Source organism: Carettochelys insculpta, chromosome 15 (assembly GCF_033958435.1).
Source record: "Carettochelys insculpta isolate YL-2023 chromosome 15, ASM3395843v1, whole genome shotgun sequence".
NCBI classification, from domain to species: domain Eukaryota; kingdom Metazoa; phylum Chordata; order Testudines; family Carettochelyidae; genus Carettochelys; species Carettochelys insculpta.
This window is the reverse complement of record NC_134151.1, coordinates 14639220-14664300: the sequence shown is the minus strand read 5'-3', so window position 1 is coordinate 14664300 and position 25081 is coordinate 14639220. Positions and strand designations below refer to the sequence as shown.

The 25081-nt window shown below is 43.2% G+C and overlaps 1 protein-coding gene across 4 annotated transcripts in view; it reads right to left on the bottom strand.

Annotated features, from left to right (window-relative positions):
* Positions 1 to 25081, bottom strand: part of GABRG2 (gamma-aminobutyric acid type A receptor subunit gamma2) — an 84292-nt gene that overhangs the window by 16462 nt on the left and 42749 nt on the right. The window contains exon 6 of one of the 4 annotated variants that reach the window (XM_075009327.1): positions 23242 to 23257. The exons of the other annotated variants lie outside the window; for them this stretch is intronic. Coding sequence (XP_074865428.1) covers positions 23242 to 23257 — 16 coding nt within the window. The remainder of the gene's footprint in view (positions 1 to 23241; positions 23258 to 25081) is intronic. 4 annotated transcript variants of the gene reach the window in all.

Here is a 25081-nt window from a genome sequence, read left to right as displayed (position 1 = left end):
AACCCCCCGCAGGCCATGGTCTGCATCTAGACTGCGGATTGCCTGGATCCCTGAGGCTTGGGGTGTCCATCTCCAGCATCTGCCCTGCAGTGGGGTGGGGGTTGGGGAGTGGGAGGGAAGCCAGAAGTGACACTGTTGCATTTCCTCCTTCCCTTCCCTCAGCTGGGGGAATGGCTCTGTAGCACTGCTTGAAGTGAGAGTTCCCCAAAAAAGAGCTCCCCAGAGAGGCTTTTATTTGCCACTGCAGTTTTCCCAGCTGGAAGAAAGGGTAACAGCAGTGGTGGTGGTATATGAAAGTCAGAGCCCTCATCCCCAGCCTGCTCCCACCTCCTCCTCTTGCCAAGACCCCACAACCCTGCCCCTGCATCCCTCCCACCCATATTCACACTCTCAGCCTGTTCTTCCACCCACTACTGCCCACACCTCTCACCTTCAGCCCACTCCTGAACTCCCCCACTGCTGCCCCAGCCCATTTATGCCCCTTACCTCCCACCCAGACCCCTACCCTCAGCCCATTCCTATACTTTCCCTCCTACCCCAACTGCCTACCACTGACCATTTCTTCACCCTCCCTCCCAACCAGACCCCAAACACCCACCCCCAGCCTTCTTCTGCACCCTCCCTCAAGCCCGGATCCCACACCTGCTCCCCAGAAGCCCCCTCCTGCACACTGAACCCTGAACCTCCCATGTTTGGTCCCACACTGGGCCTGCACAAGAGTTAATCTGGCCTGGGGGAAGCCCCTTCTCCATCATCCTGCTTGTGGTGCTGGAGAGTGAGGGGAGTGAGGTATCTCAGTTTGGGGCCACATCAGTCAGGGTTTTGGTGGGGTGTGGGGGCATTGCTTCATACTGACTGTTTTTTGTTCCCCACCCTTGAGGTAGAGAATTAGACAAACTCTTTGGGACATGGATCCTCCATTCTTCTGTGTTTATGTAGTAACTTATGTAAGTGGGCTGTGGTTTTCAAAGGAATTGGAGGGAGTCTGCCCCTCAAATCGCTTAATGCCAATCAGAGTTTGGTGCAAATCTCCCACAGGTTCTCTAAAATCCAATCTTAGTGCACCTGTATTGACTGAAAAGTTTGATGCCATTGTGATGGAAATATTCAATACTGTAAATGACAATTATTGGGAAATATTGTGGAAGTTGTTAGCCATTAGCCCTTAGTTTTTGGAGTCGTGTGCCATACTGCCACTTTCAACTCATTGGGGAGTAGCAGGATAACCACAGTTGATACAATATCCCTTACAGGCAGGGTGGGGTGGATGCTTGATTACAGTCTCCCAGCGTGTCTTGCAGCATAGTTACACTGCTTCCCAAGGAGAGAGCCGTGCTAGTCTATATACTATCAAAACAAAAAAGCAGTCAAGTAGCACTTTAAAGACTCACCTGATAAATTATTTTGTTAGTCTTTAAAGTGCTACTTGACTGCTTTTTTGCTTCCCAAGGAGAATGGCTGCTGGAGAGAGGCTCAGTGCAGTTTATACCTTCTCTAGAGCGGTAGAAAGATGGGGAAGGAAATTGTGTCTCCCTAAGTCATAATAACAATGCCCAGCCAAAGTGTTCCAGGATCAATTCAACAATGTGCTACCCAGTGTTATGGGCTAGATGGCAAAGTTCCAATGCCCTAATGATGTAAATCTGGTGAGATCAGATGTGTCTGCTGATATTTCTTCATTTATTAATTGTTACATTATAAATGAAAACCAGAAACTCTCTTATTTATATCCCATACCCTTTACATAGGTTTCTGCAGGAGTTTGCTGTATTTATGGAGACGGTGGGAACTTTGTAGTTATGGTTGTACTAAAAGTGCAGTTAGAGAGCTATCTTGCTCTATGGGCATTTGGCAAGAAAATCAGAATACTTATTTTCCAAATTCAAACAATTTAGAAAATAGATCCAGATTTAATATCTGAAAAAGTGTAAATAATGCCACTTCCAAATGACCCATATCTGATCTTCTAAAGCTCTGAGTAACCCCCTACTTTAATACTTTTAAAGAAGTGATGCAACTAACTTACCACATGAAGAGATATTGATAGTATCTTGCTTTTGTTTGCATTTTCACCACATCTTTCATTTCTGCCAAAGCATTTGATGATAAAAGGACATGATGATGGATAGATTTTAATATAAATGGGATAGGCTGTTGATTATAATGAAGCTGATATATAATGCATTTAACCAGAGACACTGACAATTTTTAAAAAGCCCAGGAAAGTGAGTCTCCCAGCTATTCCATCCACATCCCACCAGCAAATGGTAGACACTCGCATCAACTCCTTCAGTCGCTTTGTAGCCTTGCTTTTTGTGTTTGTCCCTCACAGTGAAGTTAATTCTGCCCCTCAGTCAAAAAATACTTATAGTAATTAATTAATTTTGCAGCCACAAACAGACTACGTAGTTTAAAAAAGAGCTAAGCCTTTCATCTGCTGCAAAATATTAATAACATTCTCTTTCCTTTCAGTTGTACAGATGAGAAACTTCAATAACAGACAAAATGGATTTCTGCTTTTGGAGAAAACACATTCAATGTTTGTATCTTGGGGGAGAAAATCTTGCAGCACTGTAGATCGTTGCTTAAACAAACAAAAGCCCACAGAACTTCTGAAATCCTACAACCTAATAATCAGTACTTGTTGTGTCTATCTGTTATATAAGGGCAAGACAACCAGCGATTATCACTGATGCTGCCTTGCATCTGTACTGAGTGAGTTCCATCCCTGTGCATTTCAAAGCATGAATTTAATCTGATTATGTAATCAAGTAAAACAACATTTAGGCTTGCACTGTAGTTCATTTATTCAAGATTATCTTTGGGATTCAGCTATCCACAAGCCTGGTTTTCAATTTATGTGCCAAAGGATGAATCTTACCTTCTTCAACACAAAGAGAGAGCTAGTTTGGGGGGAGGGAGCAGGGGGACAGGGGTTGTTTTGTTTTTAAACAAATAATGTCTGCAACCAGGGCAAAATGAAAAGATTCATATGGCTGTATGAAAGAAAGAGCTTTACTGCTGACTACCAGGCTGACAGTTCATGGACTTTCTTCCATTCTTGGCCAATTTCGTCCATTGTGGAGATCAACATTATATCTGAAATTCTGAAGAAATCTGAAGTGGATGTGGTGTTATATAGTCCAAACTATTTTCAAACACAATTCTGTGAACACTTCCTCTCTCCATCCCCATATTAGGGATGTAATTAAAAACAAACTCCTTTAAAAGCGGTGGAGCAGCTGATCAGCTCACGGGTGAAACACAGTAGCTCTCAGTCTATGTTGAAGGGTTAGTGGGGAGGGTTATTAACAGCAAGCGTTCTTTAATCTGCAGCTTATTTCCACAGCAGGAGTGGACACAATCCACCAATGCCACTGCCACACATACACATCTCCTGAAGTTTTGGGCAAGATGAGGAAAGATATGCTCAGAAAAATTCATGTTTAAAAAGCTTCCTCATTTGCCATTGACACATGCAGGAACTGGACAAAACTGGAATCCTTCCACACTGAAAGTGTAAAGTCTTCTCCTGTTTGTTTCACTCCTACTTCCTTGCCTTCTTCCGAGCATCTGGCTATACATTAAATAATCTCCCTACCCTTTGTTCAGTAGGCCCTCCTGGTGGGTGCTGAACATACAAAAATCTGATCTTGATTTGTTTTCAAAATTTGGACCACAAGAGTCATTATAAGTGTGAAATCTCCAAAGAATAGCACATTTGTGGGTTTGGATAAGGATGATCATATAACCATATATAGTCAGAAGCTTGGAGACAGATTGTGAAGCTTTCAATCATTGCCACTGTCACAAAGAGGCTACATGGTTGATGGATTATTGATGTGGATCTATATCATGGCTGTTTCAATGTTTCTGAATTATTTTACCTATCCCAAGCTGCGTCTACACGTGCACGCTACTTCGAAGTAGCGGCACTAACTTCGAAATAGCGCCCGTCACGTCTACACGCGTCGGGCGCTATTTCGAAGTTGAAATCGACGTTAGGCGGCGAGACGTCGAAGTCGCTAACCCCATGAGGGGATGGGAATAGCGCCCTACTTCGACGTTCAACATCGAAGTAGGGACGTGTAGACGATCCGCGTCCCGCAACATCGAAATAGCGGGGTCCTCCATGGCGGCCATCAGCTGGGGGGTTGAGAGATACTCTCTCTCCAGCCCTTGCGGGGCTCTGTGGTCACCGTGGGCAGCAGCCCTTAGCCCAGGGCTTCTGGCTGCTGCTGCTGCAGCTGGGGGTCCGTGCTGCATATACAGGGTCTGCAACTAGTTGTTGGCTCTGTGTATCTTGCACTGTTTAATGAAAGTGTGTCTGGGAGGGGCCCTTTAAGGGAGCGACTTGCTGTTGAGTCCGCCCCGTGACCCTGTCTGCAGCTGTGCCTGGCTCCCTTATTTCGATGTGTGCTACTTTGGCGTGTAGACGTTCCCTCGCTGAGCCTATTTCGATGTTGGGCTGAGCAACGTCAAAGTTGAACATCGACGTTGCCAGCCCTGGAGGACGTGTAGACGTTATTCATCGAAATAGCCTATTTCGAAGTTGGGTGCACGTGTAGACGTAGCCCCAGGTAGTTCAAATTAGATACTATGTTAGGTTTATGGAACTGCATGGGATGGGACTTTAAAAGATGTTATTAATTCTGTCATGATAAAAACATAGCAGTTCTTTTGGACAGAGAGTGGCAAGGAAAGAAATAATCTAAAATGGATTTTTAAAAGGAGGTTGAGATGGTGGTAGATCAAGACAAACTATTGAGAGAGCATATTATGGGGGAGGGTTTGCATTTATGGGCTTCCTAGACAAAAATGTATTTTCAGGAAATATATGAATGATGTGAGGGAGGGAGTCTGCTGAACAAAGGGTAGGGAGATTATTCAATGTATAGCCAGATGCTCGGAAGAAGGCAAGGAAGTAGGAGTGAAACAAACAGAAGACTTTGCACTTTCAGTGTGGAAGGGTTCCAGTTTTGTCCAGTTCCTGCATATGTCAATGGCAAATGAGGAAGCTTTTTAAACATAAATTTTTCTGAGCATATCTTTCCTCATCTTGCCCAAAACTTCAGGAAAAGGTAATATAATATAAAAATAATGTTGATCTCCAAAATGGAAGAAATTAAATGAAATAAAGCATGTTCTGCAAATACAATCCACTTGCATCTGGTACCAGCAAACCACCCACAGAACAGAATTACTATTTAATGAGCAGTATTTTTTGCAGGCCACGGGCACTAATGTGGTCATTGGTGAGAGGTGTCATTCATACGATTTTGCCTCCCAGGTTCTCTTTAAAGTCTGTGGTATGGCAAAGGTCAGTGTGAAATTCCTCTGAAAGCCTTTCATTCTAGGAGAGGAGAGAAGCTTAAGGGTACAGGGCATTAATTTTTCATCTTTATATTTCTAATTATTCTCATATCTGAGAAACAGCATTGTATAACCCCACTTCAGTAATAAAACAAGATTTTGTTCTATTTGCCTTCAAGTGGGCAGAGGACATGTAATGCAAGAAAGTCAGGTTCTAGAGGTAGGCCACATACTTTACAGATTTATTCCTTCTGCCCTTCTCCTCAACCCCAGCCTTCCCCTAGCAGGCAGGGGAGAAGGAATTAATATTTATATTTATATATTCATATATTTATATGAATATTCATATTCAAGAATGTTTATACCAGGAATTACCACTAGAATGGCTGCATGTTTCCACAGACATCACCCAAATGATGATCTTATTAATAAAGACCTTGGAAGACTCCAAGAAGCAAGGAGGAATGTAAGATGTTTTATTGCTTCTTTGCTTGCATTTTTTAAAAAGAGCTTCATTTTCCTTTATTTGTGGCTTCCTTTAAATATTTTAAAAGATTGCATCAGTGTTTACCAGAATATTTTGTTTTAAAATCCCAGGAAACCAATCTAAGTTACCAAGAAAAGACGATAACTCGCCTGGGTATGAAATCCTGGAGGGCAAAACATCAAGGAACAAGAGTATTGCAGATCAAAACCATCTTTTTCCAAAGCTCAGCATGATCAGCTACCAACTGTCAGGCACTTCAGAGAGCCAGGGCAGCTCAGTGATAAAAGGAGATAAAATTTCAGAATAAGTATAAGAACCAAAGTTAGACAGAGTAAACAGCAGATTGGTTTCTTGAGGGAAAAATGCCAGAAAAATACCTCAAGGAGGCAGTGTGAACTAATGCACAGGGCTCTGGACTAGTGTTCAAAAGTGCTGAGCACTAATCCCATATCTGCCACTGACCAACTCTGAGACTTTTGAGCAAGACACTTTATCTCTGTATTCCTTCACCGTTCCCTGGTTACTTCAGAATGTAATCTCTTTGGTGGTAGGACTATCTCTCACTATGTGTTCGTACAGTGCTTGGAAGATTGGGTCCCTAAATTATGTTGAACTCTTCATCAAAAAGTTTCAGCCAAAAAAAATTGCCTTGCTCTCATGAAGTATATATTGACATCTTGCTGCCAAGAATAAGGAGAAAGGTTGAGGCTGTCTTTACATTTGCACGTGCTTTTGTGTTAATGTTGTAGCTGAAATAGTAGTGAATTATTGCCATCATTGGTATGTGCTGGAGAACTGTGAAGCATCTACTCCGACACCTGTTAAGTGCATACATTAGTCTTCATTATGAAGCATAGAAATAAGGGCCCACAAGAGAAAGAAAGATAATAAATCACAATCTAAACAATTTATAAACCAGTAGTTTCTTCTGACAGAACCTTCCTCAGCCCAGTTACATCTAACAACTAAGGTACGGATGCAAACTTGAATATCAGAGGCAACAATCTTTTTTTTTTTCTTCATCCCAGCCAAAGCCAGGCATTTTAATTAATCCACATCTGCATTTTTGTATAGCATCGTACTTGAGCATGCAGCATAAAGATATCAAATGAAGGTGCTCTCACTAAAAAGGAAGCTGGCCACAGTGATTTTTATGGATTCTCACCTCCTGGGCACTCTGCGTCTTTGTAACAGAAAAACATGAAAGAAGGGTCTGGGAAAAAGGGATGATAGTACTTTTACTTCACTGTCTCTGATTTAGTGTTCTTCTGGGTAATATCAGAGGCTACAGACTGAAAGAGTGCCCAGCAATCAATAATATAATGGTGTTGAGAACCATTAGGTGAGAATTACAAGTCTGGAACCCATCATGTTCTGGGACACTGCTGCTTCTGCATCGACACAAAAGGCCTAAGCTAGATGCACTTAGGAGGACCCTGTGAAGCTGGCTTCAGAAGAAAGTACCACCTAAGTGGACCTGAGTGGCAGACCTTCCCAGCCTACTGGTTGACTAATACCAGTGCTCAAACCAGGAGGCCATGAAGTGGAATTGTTTGAGCAACAACATACGCTGCCACACCATGCTTGTGATAGACTTTTACATCTGCCACTCAGGTGATGCAGAGGCAGCAGTGCCAACACCTGCCAAGGGTCTTGGGGAAAGGGCAGGTCTGAAGGCAGAAGGGGCAGAGATTAGGGCAATCAGCCCTGAGCCCTTTTGCCACTGCATGTGGAGTGACAGCACAGCACCCTGCAGAATTTCAAAGAGGCCCAGAGCTTCGGGCACCACCCCGACTATTGTGGCAGTGGCTGGAGCTCTGGGTCCCTTTGATGTGGCCTTGCCTGGGGTAACTGCCCTCTCTGCTTTCCTTTCCCCACTCCCCCCAGTCAAGGGGACTCTGGCTTTTGACCATGGTTTGTCCTCAACTTCACTATTTGACTGCTGTGTGCAAACTGGTGTTGTATCATTATCTACTGGAAATCTGATTCTTTTTTCCATCCTCTTGCCTGGTTCTTGGTTTGCCCTCTTGCCTAGTTCAGAGTATGACCTCTTGGTACCTGAATGGCCTGACTCCTTCTGTGGACATTAGGTATAACCACCCACATTCTAGTTGTGACATATTAAGTGACTTCTGGTAATGAACCCATTCTTATAAACAAGAAAAATAGCCTACAATTTCCATATTCTAACTACATACAAAAAGTTGTCCAACATGTACAGAGGAATGATGCCTTTTTTTGAGGTGATCATGTTGTGCTTTTTGACCAAACCTTTTACCTGTAGCAACTATGAAAGTATATGAAACTTTATAACATGCCACAATAGCTATGACTTTTTGTCTGCCTGAGAATTACTCTTGGAGAAGTTATTTTCATAAGAACATAAGAATGGCCATACTGGGTTAGACTGAAGGTCCATACAGCCCAATATCCTGCCTGCTGACAGTAGCCAATCCCATGTGCCCCAGAGGAAGTGAACAAAACAGCTAATGATCAAACGATCTCTCTCCTGCCATCCATTTCCAGCCTCTGACAAACAGAGGCTCGAGACACCATTCTTCACCCAACCTGGCTAACAGCCATTAATGGACCTAACCTCCATTAATTTATCTAGCTCGCTTTAAAACCCTGTTATAGTCCTGGCCTTCATAGCCTCCTCTGGCAAGGAGTTAACACAGGTTGACTGCAAACTGTATGAAGAACTTCCTTTTATTTTTTTTAAACCTCCTGCAAATTAATTTTATTTGGTGTCCCCTAGTTCTTACATTATGGGAACAAGTAAATTACTTTTCTTTATTCACTTTCTCCACCCCACTCATGACTTTATATACTTCTATCATATCCCCCCTTAATCTCCTCTTTTCTAAGATGAGACGTCCCTGTCTCTTTAATTTCTGTTCGTATGGGACCTGTTCCAAATCCCTAATCATTTTAGTTGCCCTCTTCTGAACATTTTCTAATGCCAATATGTCTTTTTTTGAGAAAGGGGAGCACATCTGTATGCAGTATTCAAAATGTGGACGTGCCATGGTTTTATATAAGGGCAATAAGATATTCTCCATCTTATTTTCTATCCCTCTTTTAATGATTCCTAACATCCTGTTTGCTTTTTTGACTGCTGCTGCACACTGAATGGATGTTTTCAGCATACTATCCATGATCACTCCAAGATCTTTCTTCTGATTAGCTGTAGCTAAATTAGACCCCCTCTTTCTCCCCATCATATTGTATGTATAGTTGGGGTTGGTTTTTTTTTTCAGTGTGGTTTACTTTATATTTATCCACATTAAATTTCATTTGCCATTTTGTTGCCCAGTCACTTAGTTTTGTGAGATCTTTCTGAAGTTCTTCACAGTCTGCTTTGGTCTCAACTTTCCTGAGCAGTTTATTATCATTTGCAAACTTTGCCACCTCACATTTTACCCCTTTCTCCAGATCATTTATGAATAAATTGAATAAGATTTGTCCTAGGACTGACCGTTGGGGAGCACCATTAGTCACCCCTCTCCATTCTGAAAATTTATCATTTATTCTTACCCTTTGTTTCAGTCCTTTAACTAGCTCTCAGTCCATGAAAGGATACTCCCTCTTATCCCATGACAATTTGATTTACGTAACAGCCTTTGATGAGGGACCTTGTCAAAGACTTTCTGGAGCACACTATGGTAAGTACACTATATTTACTCGATCCCCCTTGTCCATGTGTTTTTTGACCCTTTCAAAGAACTCCAATAGATTAGTAAGGCATGATTTCCCTTTACAGAAACCATGTTGACTTTTGCCTGACAAATTGTGTTCAATAACTAAACAGCTAAATGTTTTGAATGGGTACAAGAAAGCTAGTCAGAAAAAAATAATTTTTTTCAAAAAAATGGCCTAACAAGAAAATTTAGAAATGAAATTTGACAATGTGAACCAAGATAAGAGCAGCAGGTGTCATAGACAAATTGCCAGCATTCACTCATAACTAAACAGCAGTTTAGTGTTCTAAAAGCATTAACAGAAGCCATTTTTACCCATCTTTTTAGCCCATCTCTCCTCAATCTTTTGTCTGTCCTTAAAAGCAGGATAAATTGTTGTGATCCAAACATCAGGACTGAGAGTAAAATTAACACTTTTCATCAAAGAAGGGTTATTAAATGAGAACAAGAAACTTTAATATTTTAACTCCAAAAGGAGAAAGATTTAAACTGGGTTTAAATAAAGCATGTGTTGCATAATCACGAAAATACAGTTCATATATGAATGATTATTTTAATCACTAGTGAACAGGAGCAGCTAACAGGAATGTTTTACAAGGGAGTTCTCCAAGTAAAGGAAGAGCAGTTATGTGACCCTTGGACTTAGCTGTTGTTTGTAGTCTGTGTGTGTGCCGTGTGCTTGCTGTCTGACTGAACAATATCATGTGGTCTGTTTGTTTGTGTGAGTGTGTGCTGACCCTGCTTGTTTGGAGGATGGCATGCTGACACTAGCAGCCTGCAAGGCAGGGCTGAGAGTTTGTTAGGGAGGCTTTAATCCTGAATCCCTTTAGCATCTTTCAGTGCTTTCAACACAGGGCTACTTAGGAAAGCCAAGGGTTTAAAAAGCCCATTTGTAAGCAATCAAAGGAGCTAGTGAACTGCAGCTAACAGACAGATTTTTCCAGGGTGTTTAGAGGGAGTGTGTGACAGGGGCACAAGACGCTTAACCGTCTTTAAACTTCAAATTCAAACCGTCTGATTTTTTTTTCTTAAATCCCATCAAGACAGTAAAAACTCTAGGAGTAAAAAAGAGAATGTTGGCAGAAGCCCAGTAACAGAGTGGAGTCTATCCAGTTTATTGCAGCCAAGGTAGCATGTATGATTACTTGCCCTATGGCCAGGTGTCATATATGTACATTCAATGCAAGGAGCTGCTGACCATCAGAGATTGTGTATGGAGTCTGGGGACCAGTGTAGCTGAACTAGAGAAGCTAAGGAAGGTACAGAGTTATATGGGTGAGACTTTTAGGGACAAGTATCACAGGGGTAGCCATGTTAGTTTGTATCCACAAAAACAAGAAGAAGTCCTGTGGCACCTTATAAACTAAGAGATATATTGCAGAATAAGATTTTATGGGCAAAGATCCATTCATCAGACTTTCAGGGACAAGGTATAATGGTCCAACCCCTGTGTGATAGCCCATGTGCTGTTGAAGAGAATGAAAGTCTAGTGAAGAAGAACATCCAACCGAAACAGAGGGAAATGAGTTTATAGTTCAGACCCCCTTTCTAGATGATGTTATGGTATCTTTTCACACTGAGGATACCTTTCCAGGGAAAAGAACTTGAGTATTTAGAAAGAAGCAGGTGGTGGTAATGGGGGATTCAGTTATTAGAAACATAGCTGGATTTGTGATGACTGGGAGAACCATGTGCGGTCTTGCATGCTTGGTGTGAAGGTTGTATATCTCTATAAGATCCACATCTAGAAGACATATAGATAGACTAGTGCTGGGGAGCTGCTGGTTGGCATGGTGCATGTAAGGACCAATGACAGGGAGGGATAAGAGAGAGGTTCTGGAGGCCAATCTAAGGCTGTTAGGTAATTGGTTGAAGACCAGGACTGCCATGGCAGCATTCTCTGAAATGCTTCCAGTTCCACAAGCAGGCCTGCTAGACAGGCAGAACTAAAGGGTTTCAATGAGATAATGGTCTAGGGAGGAGGCCTTTAGATTTATTAGGTACTGAGGAAACTTTTTGGGAAGGGGGAGCCTATGCAGGAAGGATGGACATCACCTGATTAAAAATGGAACAAGATGGTTGGCACATAAAATTAAAAAGCAGTTTATCATAAAGCAATTTTTAAACTAAGGGTTGGGGAAAGCCCACAGGTGCAGAGGAGTATGTAGATTGGACAAAGTCACCTCTTAGGGTATCCATCATTAACAGATTTTCTATGTCAAACTCCATTTACTTAAGGAGTAGATTGCTTTCACTTCCACGTCTGTTTTTGGGAGTAAGTTAGACAGAGATGACCTTTATCAAAGATGATCCCAAACAGAACTTGGTCTAGGTCCAACTGAATGATCCAAAGGTATCCATTATGCATAAGAAAGTGATCAGGAATAGTCAATAGCCTGAAGAATCTGATTAGCTTCTATGATGAGGTAACTGTCTCTGTGGATAAGAGGAAGGTGGTGAATATAATATAACTTGACTTTAGCAAAGCTTTTTCTATGTTCTCCCACAGTAACCTTGCCAGAAAGTCAAAGAAGTATGGATTGTATAAATGGACTCCAAGGTGAATAGAAAGCTGGCTAGATCATCTGGCTCAGTGAGTTGTGATCAATAGTTCTATGTCTGGTTGGTGGCCAGTATCAAACAGAGTACCACAATGGTTGGTTCTGGGGCTAGTGTATTTCAACATAATTATTAATAACCTGTATGAGGGTATGGATCAGCAAATTTGTGGATGACACTGAACTAGGTGGAAGGGTAGATACACTGGAGGGTAGGGATAAGGTCCATGGAGGTCTAGACAAATTGGAGGATTGGGCCAAAAGAAATCTGATGAGGTTCTACAAGGGCAAGTGCTGAGTCTTGCACTTAAAACAAAGGACTCCCAAGCACTTCTACAGGCTGGGAACTGACTGGCTAAGTAGCAGTTCTGCAGAAAATGGCCTGGGAATTACAGTTGATGAGAAACTGGATATGAGCCAACAGTGTGCCCTTGTAGCCAAGAACTCTAATGGCATTAGCAGGAACACTGCCAACAGAGCTAGGGAAATGATTATTCCCCTTTATTTGGCATTGGTGAGGCAACATCTTGAGTATTGCATCCAGTTCTGGAACTCTTATTACAGAATGGGGTGTGGATGCACTGGAAAGAGTCCAGTGGAGGGCAACCAAAATGATTTAGGGGCTGGAGCACCTGACTTATGGGGAAAGGCTGGGGGATTGGGCTTATTTAGGCCACAAAGAGAAAAGCGTGGGAGGGTGGGAGTCTATAAGTCTTCAGCTAGCTGAAGTGGGATTCTAAAGAGAATGGAGAGAGGCTACTCTCAGTGGTGATGGATCACAGAAAAAGGAACAATGGTCTTAAGTTGTGGTGGATGAGATTTAGGTTGTATGATAGGAAAAGCAGTTTTTCTAGGTGAGAGGTGAAGCTCTGAAATGGGTTACCTTGTGTACTGGTAGAATCTCGTTCCGTAGAGGTCTTTAAGTCTGTGCTTTAGCATGGGATCAAATCAACACAGACATGCCCAGAGAGCCCCAGCTAGGATTATTCTTTCTGCTACCCAAGATTCACAAACCTGGAAACCCTGAAAGTCCCATAATTTCAGGAGTTGTTGGCACCCTTACAGCAGGACTACACTTCTATGTTGACTCCCTTCTCAAACTCCATGTTAGGGGTGAGAAAACTATTACATTGAGCCCCATTTTTCATCTCTGCAACTAGCAGGGTCCTCCCAACCTGTTCAGAACAAGCAGTGGTCTCCTAGAAGTGATGTGCCAGGCTTCCTCAGTGATGGTGGTGGGGAATGAGGCAGCAAGGCTGCAGAGGAGGCAATGGAGGCCATGGAGCTGGGAGACTAATCATGCTGTGCATCCTTAAGAAATTTCATGTGCCCTCCACTTTCAGCACCCCTGATTTAAGGTGCCATGGCACTCCTCATTGGTTTTTGCAGATACAGATTAATATGGCTACCCTTCTGAGACTAATAAAAGGATTTTGAAAAAATGGTTCTCTGGCTTCCCAGCTTGTAGCATGCACTTAGTTCACATTTTCAGGGTTTTTCTCTATGAGTGTGAGATCTAGAAATGTACTTAGAAAAAAAAGTTGAGACTCTCATGAAATCACATGACTCCAGCAGCTGGGTCTTTACGAGAAATGTCGAATATCATGAGACCTGCAGTAAAAATCAGGAGAGCTAGCAAAGACAAGCTAAATTTAATTCATGATAGTCAGGGTCTTAATTTAGATTGTTCCCCTTTGTAATTGATTTGTGTTGATGCAGCATTTTGGACGTACTGGAGTTCTAGGTTTTGATCATTACGAGGTGCATAACCTTTTTTCACGGGGACCCACACTTGAAGGCAATTGGCTTGGTGCCAGTATAAAGAGTAAAAACCTAGGATTGGCTTAGGTGCTGGAATAAGGGTGCAGCAACTGCTGCAGCTGGAAATGATTTCCATTATGTACAGGGTTTTCAGTTTGGTTCAAAAGTTCTCAGCACCTGAGCTCTAATATTGTTCCAGCACCCCTGGGAATGGGGCCCCAAAAAAGTTCTAATTCTATCCTCCAGATTTGCTAAGCAGACTTGACTCCCAGATTTACCACTTGAGAACAGCCCAGAGAACATTGCAAATTAGCAAGTACCATGGGCACATTCTGCAAAAACAAACTGAGTTGCAGAATAAAAAAAAACTAATGATAAAAGAAAAGGAAGCTGTGCCATGCTGCAGAAAGGGAAAGTGGCTCTGCTGGGAAGATGTGTGAGTGGATACAGAGCTCTTGCTGCTTTGCAGTGTAATCTCTGGCCCCTGCCCCTTCCCCTTTAGGAAGCCCAGGGGCTCCGCTTTTGCAAGCAAAGCTGTTTGTTTGGTGCAAGCCTGACTGCTGGGAAGCTGTGGGGATCGCTGGCTGCCATTACTCTCTCTACCCCCACTCCCACTGTTCCCTCCTGATGGCAGGAGAGGACTGCCAGAGCACCTTGGTCTTTGCTAAGTCTCTGAGGAAGAAAGCAGAAACCTCAGACATACAGGAGGGCTTTGCAGAAAACAGCCTCCTGGCTCTGGATTCATAAACACTGTAGCAGACAGAAAGGGAGAGACACAGAGCAGCACACCCCTCCTCCAGCCCTGATCCAGGGGATATTTTGTTTGTTTTTCTCTCCCTCGCTTACTTATTTCCTTCTCCAACTCCCCCCGCCCCACCCCACCCCACCATTTCACTTTACAGATCTTTGTTATACAAGGACAGAAGGAAGACTATGTGTGGTTTAATGGGCAGAGGAGCTGGCTTTGCATGCTCCTGGTTTCCCAGAAATGATGCAGCCACATGGGGTGGGGGCAGAAAAGAGGGGGGAGGCCAAATGTGCTGTGTCCCCCTTTAGAAATTTTTCACCCCCTCATATCCCACTTCTTGCTCCCATGCCCTATACTACCAGCACACCTAGCCATCTCTGAGGCATCACTGACTTCCACAGAAAAATACAGGACATCCATAATCTTCCTGAAAACACCATCCTCACCACCATGGATGTAGAAACTCTCTATACCAATATTCCACATGAGGATGGACTATGAGCTTTCAGGAACACCATCCCCAATGATGCCACAGCACATCTGGTGTCTGAGCCATGGGATGTTTTCCTCGCCCACAACTATTTGGATGTGGGGAAAATATATACCCCCAGGACATTGGTACTGCTATGAGGACTCGTATGGCTCCACAATATGCCAACATTTTTATAGCTGACCTTGAACAACATTTGCTCAGTTCCCATCCCCTAGCATCTTCCCTCTACTTATGCTACATGAATGACATCTTCATCATATGGACTGTGCTAAGGAAACCCTTGGGTAATTCCACAGGGATTTCAGCATTTTCCACCCCACCATCAATCTCGACCTTGATCATTCCACACAAGAGATCCATACAGTACAACAGTTCAAATCAAATCAATGGTCACATTAATATCACTCACTACCGGAAACCCACTGATTAATATTCTTAACCTACATACCTAGAGCTTCCATCCAAGATGCATCACATGACCCATTGTTTATACCCAGTCCCTAAGATACAATTGTATCTGCTCCAATGCCATTGACAGAGAGAAAAAAAATCTACAAGATATTTATCTAACATTCATAAAACTTAATTACCCACTGGGGAAAGTAAAGAAACAGATTGACAGAGCCAGACAAGTCCCCAGCAATCAGGTACTTCAGGATAGGCCTAACAAGGAAAATAACAGACCACTTGTCATCACCTATAGCCCTCAGCTTAAACCCTTCCAGTGCAAAAAAGCAGTCATGCAGCACTTTCAAGACTAACAAAAGGCATCTTTGACAATCTATGACCTATACTGGAACATTGTCACTCTCTGACCACGTCGACACGTGCACGCTACTTCGAAGTAGCGGTGCCAACTTCAAAATAGCGCCCGTCACAGCTACACGTGTTGGGCGCTATTTCGAAGTTGAAATCGATGTTAGGCGGCGAGACGTCGAAGTTGCTAACCCCATGAGGGGATGGGAATAGCACCCTACTTCGAAGTTGAACGTCGAAGTAGGGCACGTGTAGACGATCCGCGTCCCACAACATCGAAATAGCGGGGTCCGCCATGGTGGCCATCAGCTGAGGGGTTGAGAGACGCTCTCTCTCCAGCCCCTGTGGGCCTCTATGGTCACCGTGTGCAGCAGCCCTTAGCCCAGGGCTTCTCGCTGCTGCTGCGGCAGCTGGAGATCCATGCTGCATGCACAGGGTCTGCAAGCAGTTGTCGGCTCTGTGGATCTTGTGTTGTTTAGTGCAACTGTGTCTGGGAGGGGCCCTTTAAGGGAGTGGCTTGCTGTTGAGTCCGCCCTGTGACCCTGTCTGCAGCTGTTCCTGGCACCCTTATTTCGATGTGTGCTACTTTGGCGTGTAGACATTTCCTCACAGCGCCTATTTCGATGTGGTGCTGCCCAACGTCGAAGTTGAACGTCGACGTTGCCAGCCCTGGAGGACGTGTAGACGTTATTCATCGAAATAGACTATTTTGATGTCGCTACATCGAAATAAGCTATTTCGATGTAGCGTGCATGTGTAGACATAGCCACTCTCACAAGCTCTGGGTGACAGGCTTGTCCTCTCCGACAGACAGCCACTGAACCTCAAAAAAAAGTACTCACCAGCAGCCACACACCATACCACAGAAACATTAACCCAGTGATCTATCCCTGCAACAAACCCCATTGCCAGCTTTGTCCACATATCTATACTAGTGACACCATCACAAGACCTCAGCCACACATCAGAGGCTCATACATCTGCACATGCACTAATGTGATACATTCTATCATGTGTCAGTCATTCCCCTCTGCCCTTTTCATTGGACTAACTGGAAGTCTCTGTGCCAAAATACGAATAGACATAAATCTGATGTCAAGAATTAGAATACACATAAACTTGTTGGGGAACACTTTAACCTCTTTGGACTGTTAATAAAGGATTTAAAAGTAGCAATTCTTCTATCAAAAGACTACAGAGAGATCTCTGAAACTGGAATTCATTTGCATATTTGACACATTTAAATCAGGCCTTAACAGGGAACTCAGTTACTTTCGGCATTACAGGGACAATTTCTTCAGCTTTGATATTTGCAGGTATGGCACACATCTCTTTTAACTTAATTTGCTTCTTATATTGGTACTATTAGTGACAGGCAACGCCTCTGTTTTTCCTGTCCTTCCCCACCGACTCTCTCCGATATATAAACCCTGGATCCTAATTGTCTACTCCAAATCCGAGGAAGTGGGCCTTATCCATGAAAACACATTACTTACAAATAAATGTGCTAGTCTTTAGGGTGCTTCAGGACTACTTGTTATTTGTGAAGCTAAAGATTAACATGATTATCACTCTGACTCCCTAATCTCATGAGTTTAAAAATGAGTGAAAAAGTTAATCAGAAAATATCAAAGAACAGCATGGAATCAGAGGGCTGGAAGAAATGTAAGGAGGTCTTCGAGTCCAGCCTCCTTCCCAAAACAGGACCAACCTGAACTAAATCATCCCTGCCAGGATATTGTCAATCCAGATCTTAAAATCTCTAGGGATGGAGATTCTACCATCTCTCTAGAAAACCCATTGCAGAGGTTCACCACGCTCCTAGTGAAATAGTTTTTTCTAATATTCAACGTATGCCTGTCCCACTGCAACTTGAGACCTTTGCACTCCATTCTATCACCTGTCACGACTGAGAATGGCCTCTCTCCATCCTCTCTGGAATCTCCTTTCAGGTAGCTAAAGGCTGCTATCAAATCCTCCCTCATTCTTCTCTTCCGCAGACTAAACAAGCCCTAATCCCTTGGCCTCTCCTCATTGTTCATGTGCTCCAGCCCCCTAATCATTTTGGTTGCCCCCTGCTGAGCTCTCTCCAGTGCATCCACGTCCTTCTCTAACGAGTGGTTCTGTGACAGAGTGGTTACCTTGTGCCAGGAGGAAAAAGGGTTAAACTCAGCCCTGGGGAAGAGCGGTGGCTGAAAGAACCAGCAGCTGGGGCAATTAGCTGCTAATTCGGGCTGCAGCTAATTACGGCCCAGATGGGGTTTTATAAATAAAGGACTTCTTGGGAGGAGGAGAAAAGATTCTTGCTCCAGCTGTGGAGCAGGAGGGATTTAGCTGTCAGAGAACATACAGGGAATTCCTAACACAGAGCAGGGCTGGGGGAAAGCAAGCAGAGGTGGGACAGCTCTGGCCTGAGACTGCAGTTTACCCCCGAGATAAGGGGCTAGATCAGGGATCAACAACCCCTGGCATGTGTGCCAAGAGCAGCATGCAAGCTGATTTTTACTGGCATGCAGACTCGGGGGGGTGGTACTCTGGGGAGGGAGAGGGGGCTCCACATGGGCCTCAGAGGCCCTGGGTGGGAAGAAGGATGCAGGGCCCATGCCTCCCACTTCACCAGAGATTGTGGGGGTTGGCTGAGCTGGGGAGGTTGAAATGTTGCTCCGGAGTGGGGCTCCAAAGGTAGCCAGAAGGGCTGCAGGCTTCTGGCTTCAGAGCCCCACCCTAGAATGACCTTCTGCCCACCCCAGTTCATGTCTCCCTCCCAGCCCCCAGGGGAGCATCAGGTAGGGCTCCCTCCTGGCTCCCTGGGACTGTTTCCAGGTCACTCACCACCCCTCATCTCTTGGCTTCCTGTCTTGGTGCAGTGTCACAGCCCCTCGTTCCCACTGGAAACTTTCACTCAGGGGTGCCAGTAGAGTGGAAGGAGAGGGTCAGGGCCATGTGTGTGTGCCAGGCTGGGGGGCTGACACAACTTTGCTTCCTGGCTCTAGCCACTGAGGGAGCTAGAGCTGTGGCACGGCCTCCATGCTGCTCTTGTAGCTGGGCAGTGAGTGCCAGTTCTGCAGGGAAAGGTGGAAGTGGACTCCTATCAAAGTCAGCTGGAGCAGGTACTGAGGCTGCTGCGCCACATAGAGCAGCTCTACTGGGATGTCCAGGACAGCAATGAGGTGCTGCAGACACAGGTACCGAGTCCATACTGCACCGCCCTGGCCCTGGCCCTTCTTCCCTCCCGCCAGAGCTCACCTCTGGCCTGAGTTCTGTCCTCCCCAAGCCTGGCCCGAGATGCACCAGGTGAGCAGCCTGGACTCACCCCAATCCTCAGGCCATGGCCAGTGAGAAGCCCCAGTAAGCAGTCTGGCTGCAGCTCACCATCACTGGGGCTCCCCAACAGTGTGGGCAGAAGGGGCACTGCGGGCTGTGGCTTTTTTTGGGTAGGGGCTGTAACTTGGAAAAAAAACTAGACCTGCTGCCCCCAGCAGATTCTTTCAGCCTTGCAAAGGGTGAGTGGGGTTACACCAACACGGTCTCTGTTGCACCTACTAGCATCCCACTCTCCTTGGCTCGGTGTATCCTCCAGCACGGCTGCTCCACTCACCTCAGGGAGAGTCTCCCCTGCAAGCACTTCTTGTACTCTAGTCTCCCTGGCGCTTGTTCAGGTAGCGGTGGGTGAGGAGGCTGCATGTGCCTCCTGCACCCACAGCAATGCCCAGCACAATGGAGATGCCAAGCAACCTTCTCCACACTCCAGCTGCTTTCCAGCTCCCCATCCCAGCAGGCTGGAAAACTGGGCTCTTTCGTATTCTTCTGCCAATGACCTCAAGTTACAGAGGGGAAGCTGTTGGGTATTAGGAAAAACTATTTCACCGGGAGGATGTTGAAACACTGGAGTGTGTTACCTAGAGAGGTGGTGGAATCTCCACAGAGGTTTTTAAGTGCTGGCTGGGATGATTTAGAGAGGGTTGATCCTACTTTAGGCAGGGGGCCTGGAGTCAATGACTTCCTGAGATCTCTACCAGCCCTATGAATCTATCCGTTTAAGGGGAGACACTCTCAGAAGAAGGGAGTGCTCTTTAAATCTTGCTGATTTGGACCTGAGGTCCTGCTAATTTTTTCCATCTTTAAAATAAGCACATTGTATGAAAGGCTACATATGATTACAAGGTATTTCATTTAAAAAAATGACATGATGACCCGCCCCATCAAAACCCATGAAGCAAGTGAGAAGTACCCCTCTCCTTTTCAATGATTTTAAAGCTAAGGTGTTTGAAGGTAAGCAGAGCCTGACTCTTTGTAAAGCCAAGGGTTTGTAAAAATCAGTGCTACATTGTGCCCAACCCCTGCACTAAATTGTAAAGCTCTGCATCTTTATTAACGAAGCTGTTGTAAGTAGGGCTATTCATCACTTTCAAAAGTATCACCTGCACTCAGACCATACACAGAAGTCAAAAGGTTACATTTCAGCACTCCACCTTGGAAAGGTTTCTTGCCCCTGATTTAACCAGGCTTCTCAATTATAACCACTCAGATACAGTTACCAAAAATGCTGTGTAATGATATGAAGCTGAGAAGCAATACCATTTACTGAGGGAAGGGATTTAATTGGGCAAGAGCAACCTAGGAAGCACATGTCTATTATTCAGGATGCATATCCCACCAAAGCAAATCCAAATTTATTTAAAATGTGCAATCTCTCCATTATGCACATCATCAATATCAAGCTATCACTGCCTTCACACATTCCTTCTAATGTTAATTTTTAACCAAGTAGTTAGGTTTAAGGCCTGATTCTGATATATTACTCTCACAGCATGAGTAACAGGAACGAATTGAGGAAGAGAAAGGTGCGGCAGGGGAGGGGAGAGAGAGAGGTAATCATGTCTGAAAATAAATTGTACAGTAAGTTTGGCTACATGGAGTGTCCAAAATGTGTAGAGAAGAAATACAACAATATTGATCACTATGCAGTTTACTTAGCCTACTGAATGTCTCCGTAGCTATATAATAGCCTTAAGTTGAACAGTTCAAAGTATTAAAGTGGATTGACATCCTACCTATGTTGGAGAATAATGTATCAAGCTTTTGCATCAACATAACAAACTCGTTAAGTGCTGAAAATTCTAAACATTTCAGGAAGCTCACCAGAGTACGGCACTTATTCCCATCTAATTTGTAATGTGACCTTCCATTATACAGATTTTTTTTCTAAAATACAGCTCAATATACATGCTCAGCATAGATCTAAAGTAATTATGAATCTAAATTTTCTTTAACCACTAAGCCATTGTGTATAGTCTTTTAGAACTAATGACTTCCTATCACCATTCATTTTAATGAGATCCATCTTCAACTGCAAACAATAAAATTACAGTGATTTTCTCTTGTGATACTACAACAGTTTCTACAACAATCACTCATTTGCACAAATATTATGAACTGCAAACAGGAAGGAAAAAGAAGATGAAGAATAAAAGAATTGTGCTATGAGGGGAACTTATTTTACATGCATAATGTGCCTCAAAGACTAATCAGTAGTTAGAAAGCCATATTCACAAACGCACTAAGGCCGATCTGATTGTTTTGTCATGTCTGTAAGCTGTTTGTGGAAAATGCTGAAGATGGGGCAAACTATGGCTTTGTTATTTTTATCCTTAGAAAGAAAAATAGTAAAAAAATAGTTTTTTTCTTTTTCACAAGTTTAAATTTCATCGCTCAAATTCTCAATGTTTTTCCTACTTTGTTCAGTAGGTGAGTAATTTTTCTTAGTTATTGTTTTCTTATACCAAAAACAATCCTAGATATATATTTTTATCACAAAACCAGTTCAGCATCTGTGTTTGTCTAATTTGTTCTGTACTAGAAGCAACTGAAACATTTATAAAACATTCAGTCTGCCATCACTCTAACAGCTTGTATATCGATCTCTTTTATTCCTATCTGTCTTTCCTGAATACCATCTTATGCTGTATCAACCCATGTGTTCAATGCAGATACATACAAAGGTAAATTTGAGCCAAAAGAGCATCTGCTCAATAGGGAACTTACTGTCTGAAGGTAAGAGAGGTTTTATGACTCAGGTGCTCTTGCTGCCAGGACAACGCATCTTTTGGCCTACACTAAAGGGGAAGGTCATATTAAGAGATGCAACTTCAACTACAGTAATTGCCTGGAGTCAACACACCTTAATTCAAGCTCCCATCAACTTCTCCTACTGCCAGTGAGAGGCAGGAGCACTGGTGCCAAAGAGGGTTCCTTGTGAGATCAATTCACTACATACCTACCAGATACACTAAATCAAACTCTGCAATATCAACCATGGCAGTGTTAGTCTCCCACTGGGGCAAAGGCATCCCCTTAGACAGCACTACATCATGAATTGGGCAAGACCGATCAAAAAACAAGATGACTGAATTACTGTTACTGGAATTTCAACAGCCATGTCATGACAAAAAGCTTTACACTTTCCTAAACAGAGAACATCTTTATTAAAGAGCCTTTCAACTCTCCCTTGCTAGCTACAGGTGGCAGACAACTGAAATTGTAAAATATCTTTCTAAATGCAAACTTAAACATTTTTCAAAAAAATAAGAGTTTAAAAAGCATATTTCTGTAAAAAATATAGACTATTCTTCAGTACAGGCCTTTAGTCCACAAAGTCTAAATGTCCAAGGTAAAAAGATAGCTACAAAGTTAGGAAGTCTTTTTGCTGTGAATGATTTTATGCATTAACAAGGAAACTTTGATGCCCTCAGTTACAATTCAGTTACAACGATGTGGCTAATGTATTGTCTGTAATTTCAGCCTTCTTAGCTGTGGTCTCCTTCTCAGCACTTAGCACTTTCCAATACTCCAGTTCATTGCAAACAAGAAAATTATGAAATTGTAGCATATATAGATGCAACTATCACAGTTACATTACCCCCAAAAGAATGATTTTATTTATCTCCAACAGGCATGGCAAGGCTGTATCACAAGCTTTGCTGCATCAGGTCAAAAAAGAGTAGGCTGCAATTTAATCTCTTGTGTGTCCTGGCTGTCCTGTTGGATTTCATTTGTGTGTATTACAAGCCCTTGTTCCCTATCACTGAGCTAGAGCCATCACTACCGAAATCAGTACGAGTGTGTTATTGATGTTTTTTGCCCCAGAATCAAACCCCGGTGCTTACAACAAATTCAGACTATTGCACACAATGAGCTGGTGGATGGTCTCCTTTCAGATAAGGAAGCATACCAGTGTTAAATGTGTCATGTCTTTTCACGCTGTTGGCCATCAAGTGCTGCTCTCCTGCCTATGGCACCTCTCAAGAGCAAGCAGATTTGAATTAAACTGACTGATTATTTCTCATGGACAGAACCTGTAAGGTCACATTGGGCAGTTGATTCTCCTCCTGGAGGCCTGTCATCTGTAATATCATGAGGCTCACTCATGTCTCTCCTTCTCTCAAAATTCATATGAGATATTTAAGGGAATTTGTGAAATGTACCTACAGCGAACCAGTGACACCATGTTTTATAGAAGCTTGTTTCTGGATCTGTTACATGCTTTCTGTGTGATCTGGAGATCGTCACATAACGTAATCCCTGCATTAGTTCCTGATCTGTAGCCATAGGGATTTTAGTTCCCAACTTTAAAAGGGGTGTTATAAAACTAAATTCATTACTGAAGGAAAGGCACTTAGGTATTAGATTGAGGAGGGGTACATAGGTAGGTAGACTGATAGGCCTAGTTGGATATGTGTGTGTGTGAATTAGTGAGTACTAGGAGACAGAAAAAAGTCAGGTAAAAATGAGCATGTGTAAATTGGTTCATCCATGCAGCTGAGTAAATAGATTTATAAATATTCATTTGTCATGCAATCACTCAGTTTGCATGGCCAACTGTGTGAGAAACAAGAGATATATTTTTGTGTTCTGATCTACATCTCTACTTTGTAAACACACAACCATCAGAGCTGTGTATATTATTCACTCTACACAAATGTGCCTGAATAGATTATAATTTCTATGGGTGTATTCATTATTCTCATTTCTGATGCATAATAATATGAATAAATTTGAACTTCAAAATTCTTCAAGAAATGGTTGCTAGGCAAACTCTTGTTTACTATTGCAGGAATGCTCACATGAATCTCATAGTATTGCTTCAGTTCCCTGACTGGAGTAGATGACCTATTGAGGTCCCTTACAGCCCCTTGCCTGAAGTTAGATCAACCAACTTTGTCAAGCCGGGACTTAAAAACCTCTAGGGATGGCATTCCAGTGCTTCAGCACCCTTCTGGTGAAATAGTTTTTCCTAATAGCCAATCTACACCTACTGTTCTGTAACTTGAGACCATTGCTCCTTGTTCTGCCATCCCTCACTACTGAGAACAGCCTCTCTGCATCCTCCTTAGAGCACCCCTTCAGGAAGTTGAAGGCTTCTATCAAATTGCCCCTCACTCTTCTCTTCTGCACACTAAATAAGCCCAAATCCCTCAGCCTTTTCTTGCAGGTCATGTACTCCAGCCCCTAAGCATTTTCACTGACCTTTGCTGGACCGTCTCCAGTGCATCCATATCCTTTCTACACTGGGGGCCCCAGAACTGGATGCAGTATTGCAATTGTGGCCTTACCAGCGCTGAATAGAGGAGAATAATAACTTCTCTAGATCTGCTGGAAATGCTTCAGTGAGTAAGTATATAAGAAATATTTTGTGACAAATCATATCCATACATGATACACTGCTGAGTTATATAAGCATCTCTGTTTCCCAAGAGACCATGAAACTGTCAATGCCATAGTTCAACTGAAGGCAGAAACATGGGAGAAAGCTGATAGCTGTTAGCGTGTCTAGGACCTGGAAGGACTGTCTCTGCCAACTGTTTATGTCACTGCAATGGTGAATCAAAATCAAATATAAGAGAATGTAAATATATTCTGTTAACAGAACAATATCTCTGACCAAACTGACTCATGCAAGCAAAAGAAGGCTGCCTGGGGGAGAGAAGTTATTTTGACAGGTTGACCAAAATGTTGTGAGCATAGACTTTGGTTCATGGACTACCTGAAACTTCACACCCAAGCACAGTTCAGTTGAAGACAGCTCCAATATGAATATTTCAAGTATCTGTGTGATAATGGACAATTTACATGTGAAGTATTTTATTGTAAAGAATATGAGCAAAATCATTTTTATTCCAACAGCGCAAATTTCAAGAAACAAAAATTGGATGCTTGAGGACATTCTGCCCTTTTGCTCAACTCCACAGAAAAGACAGCTCACTT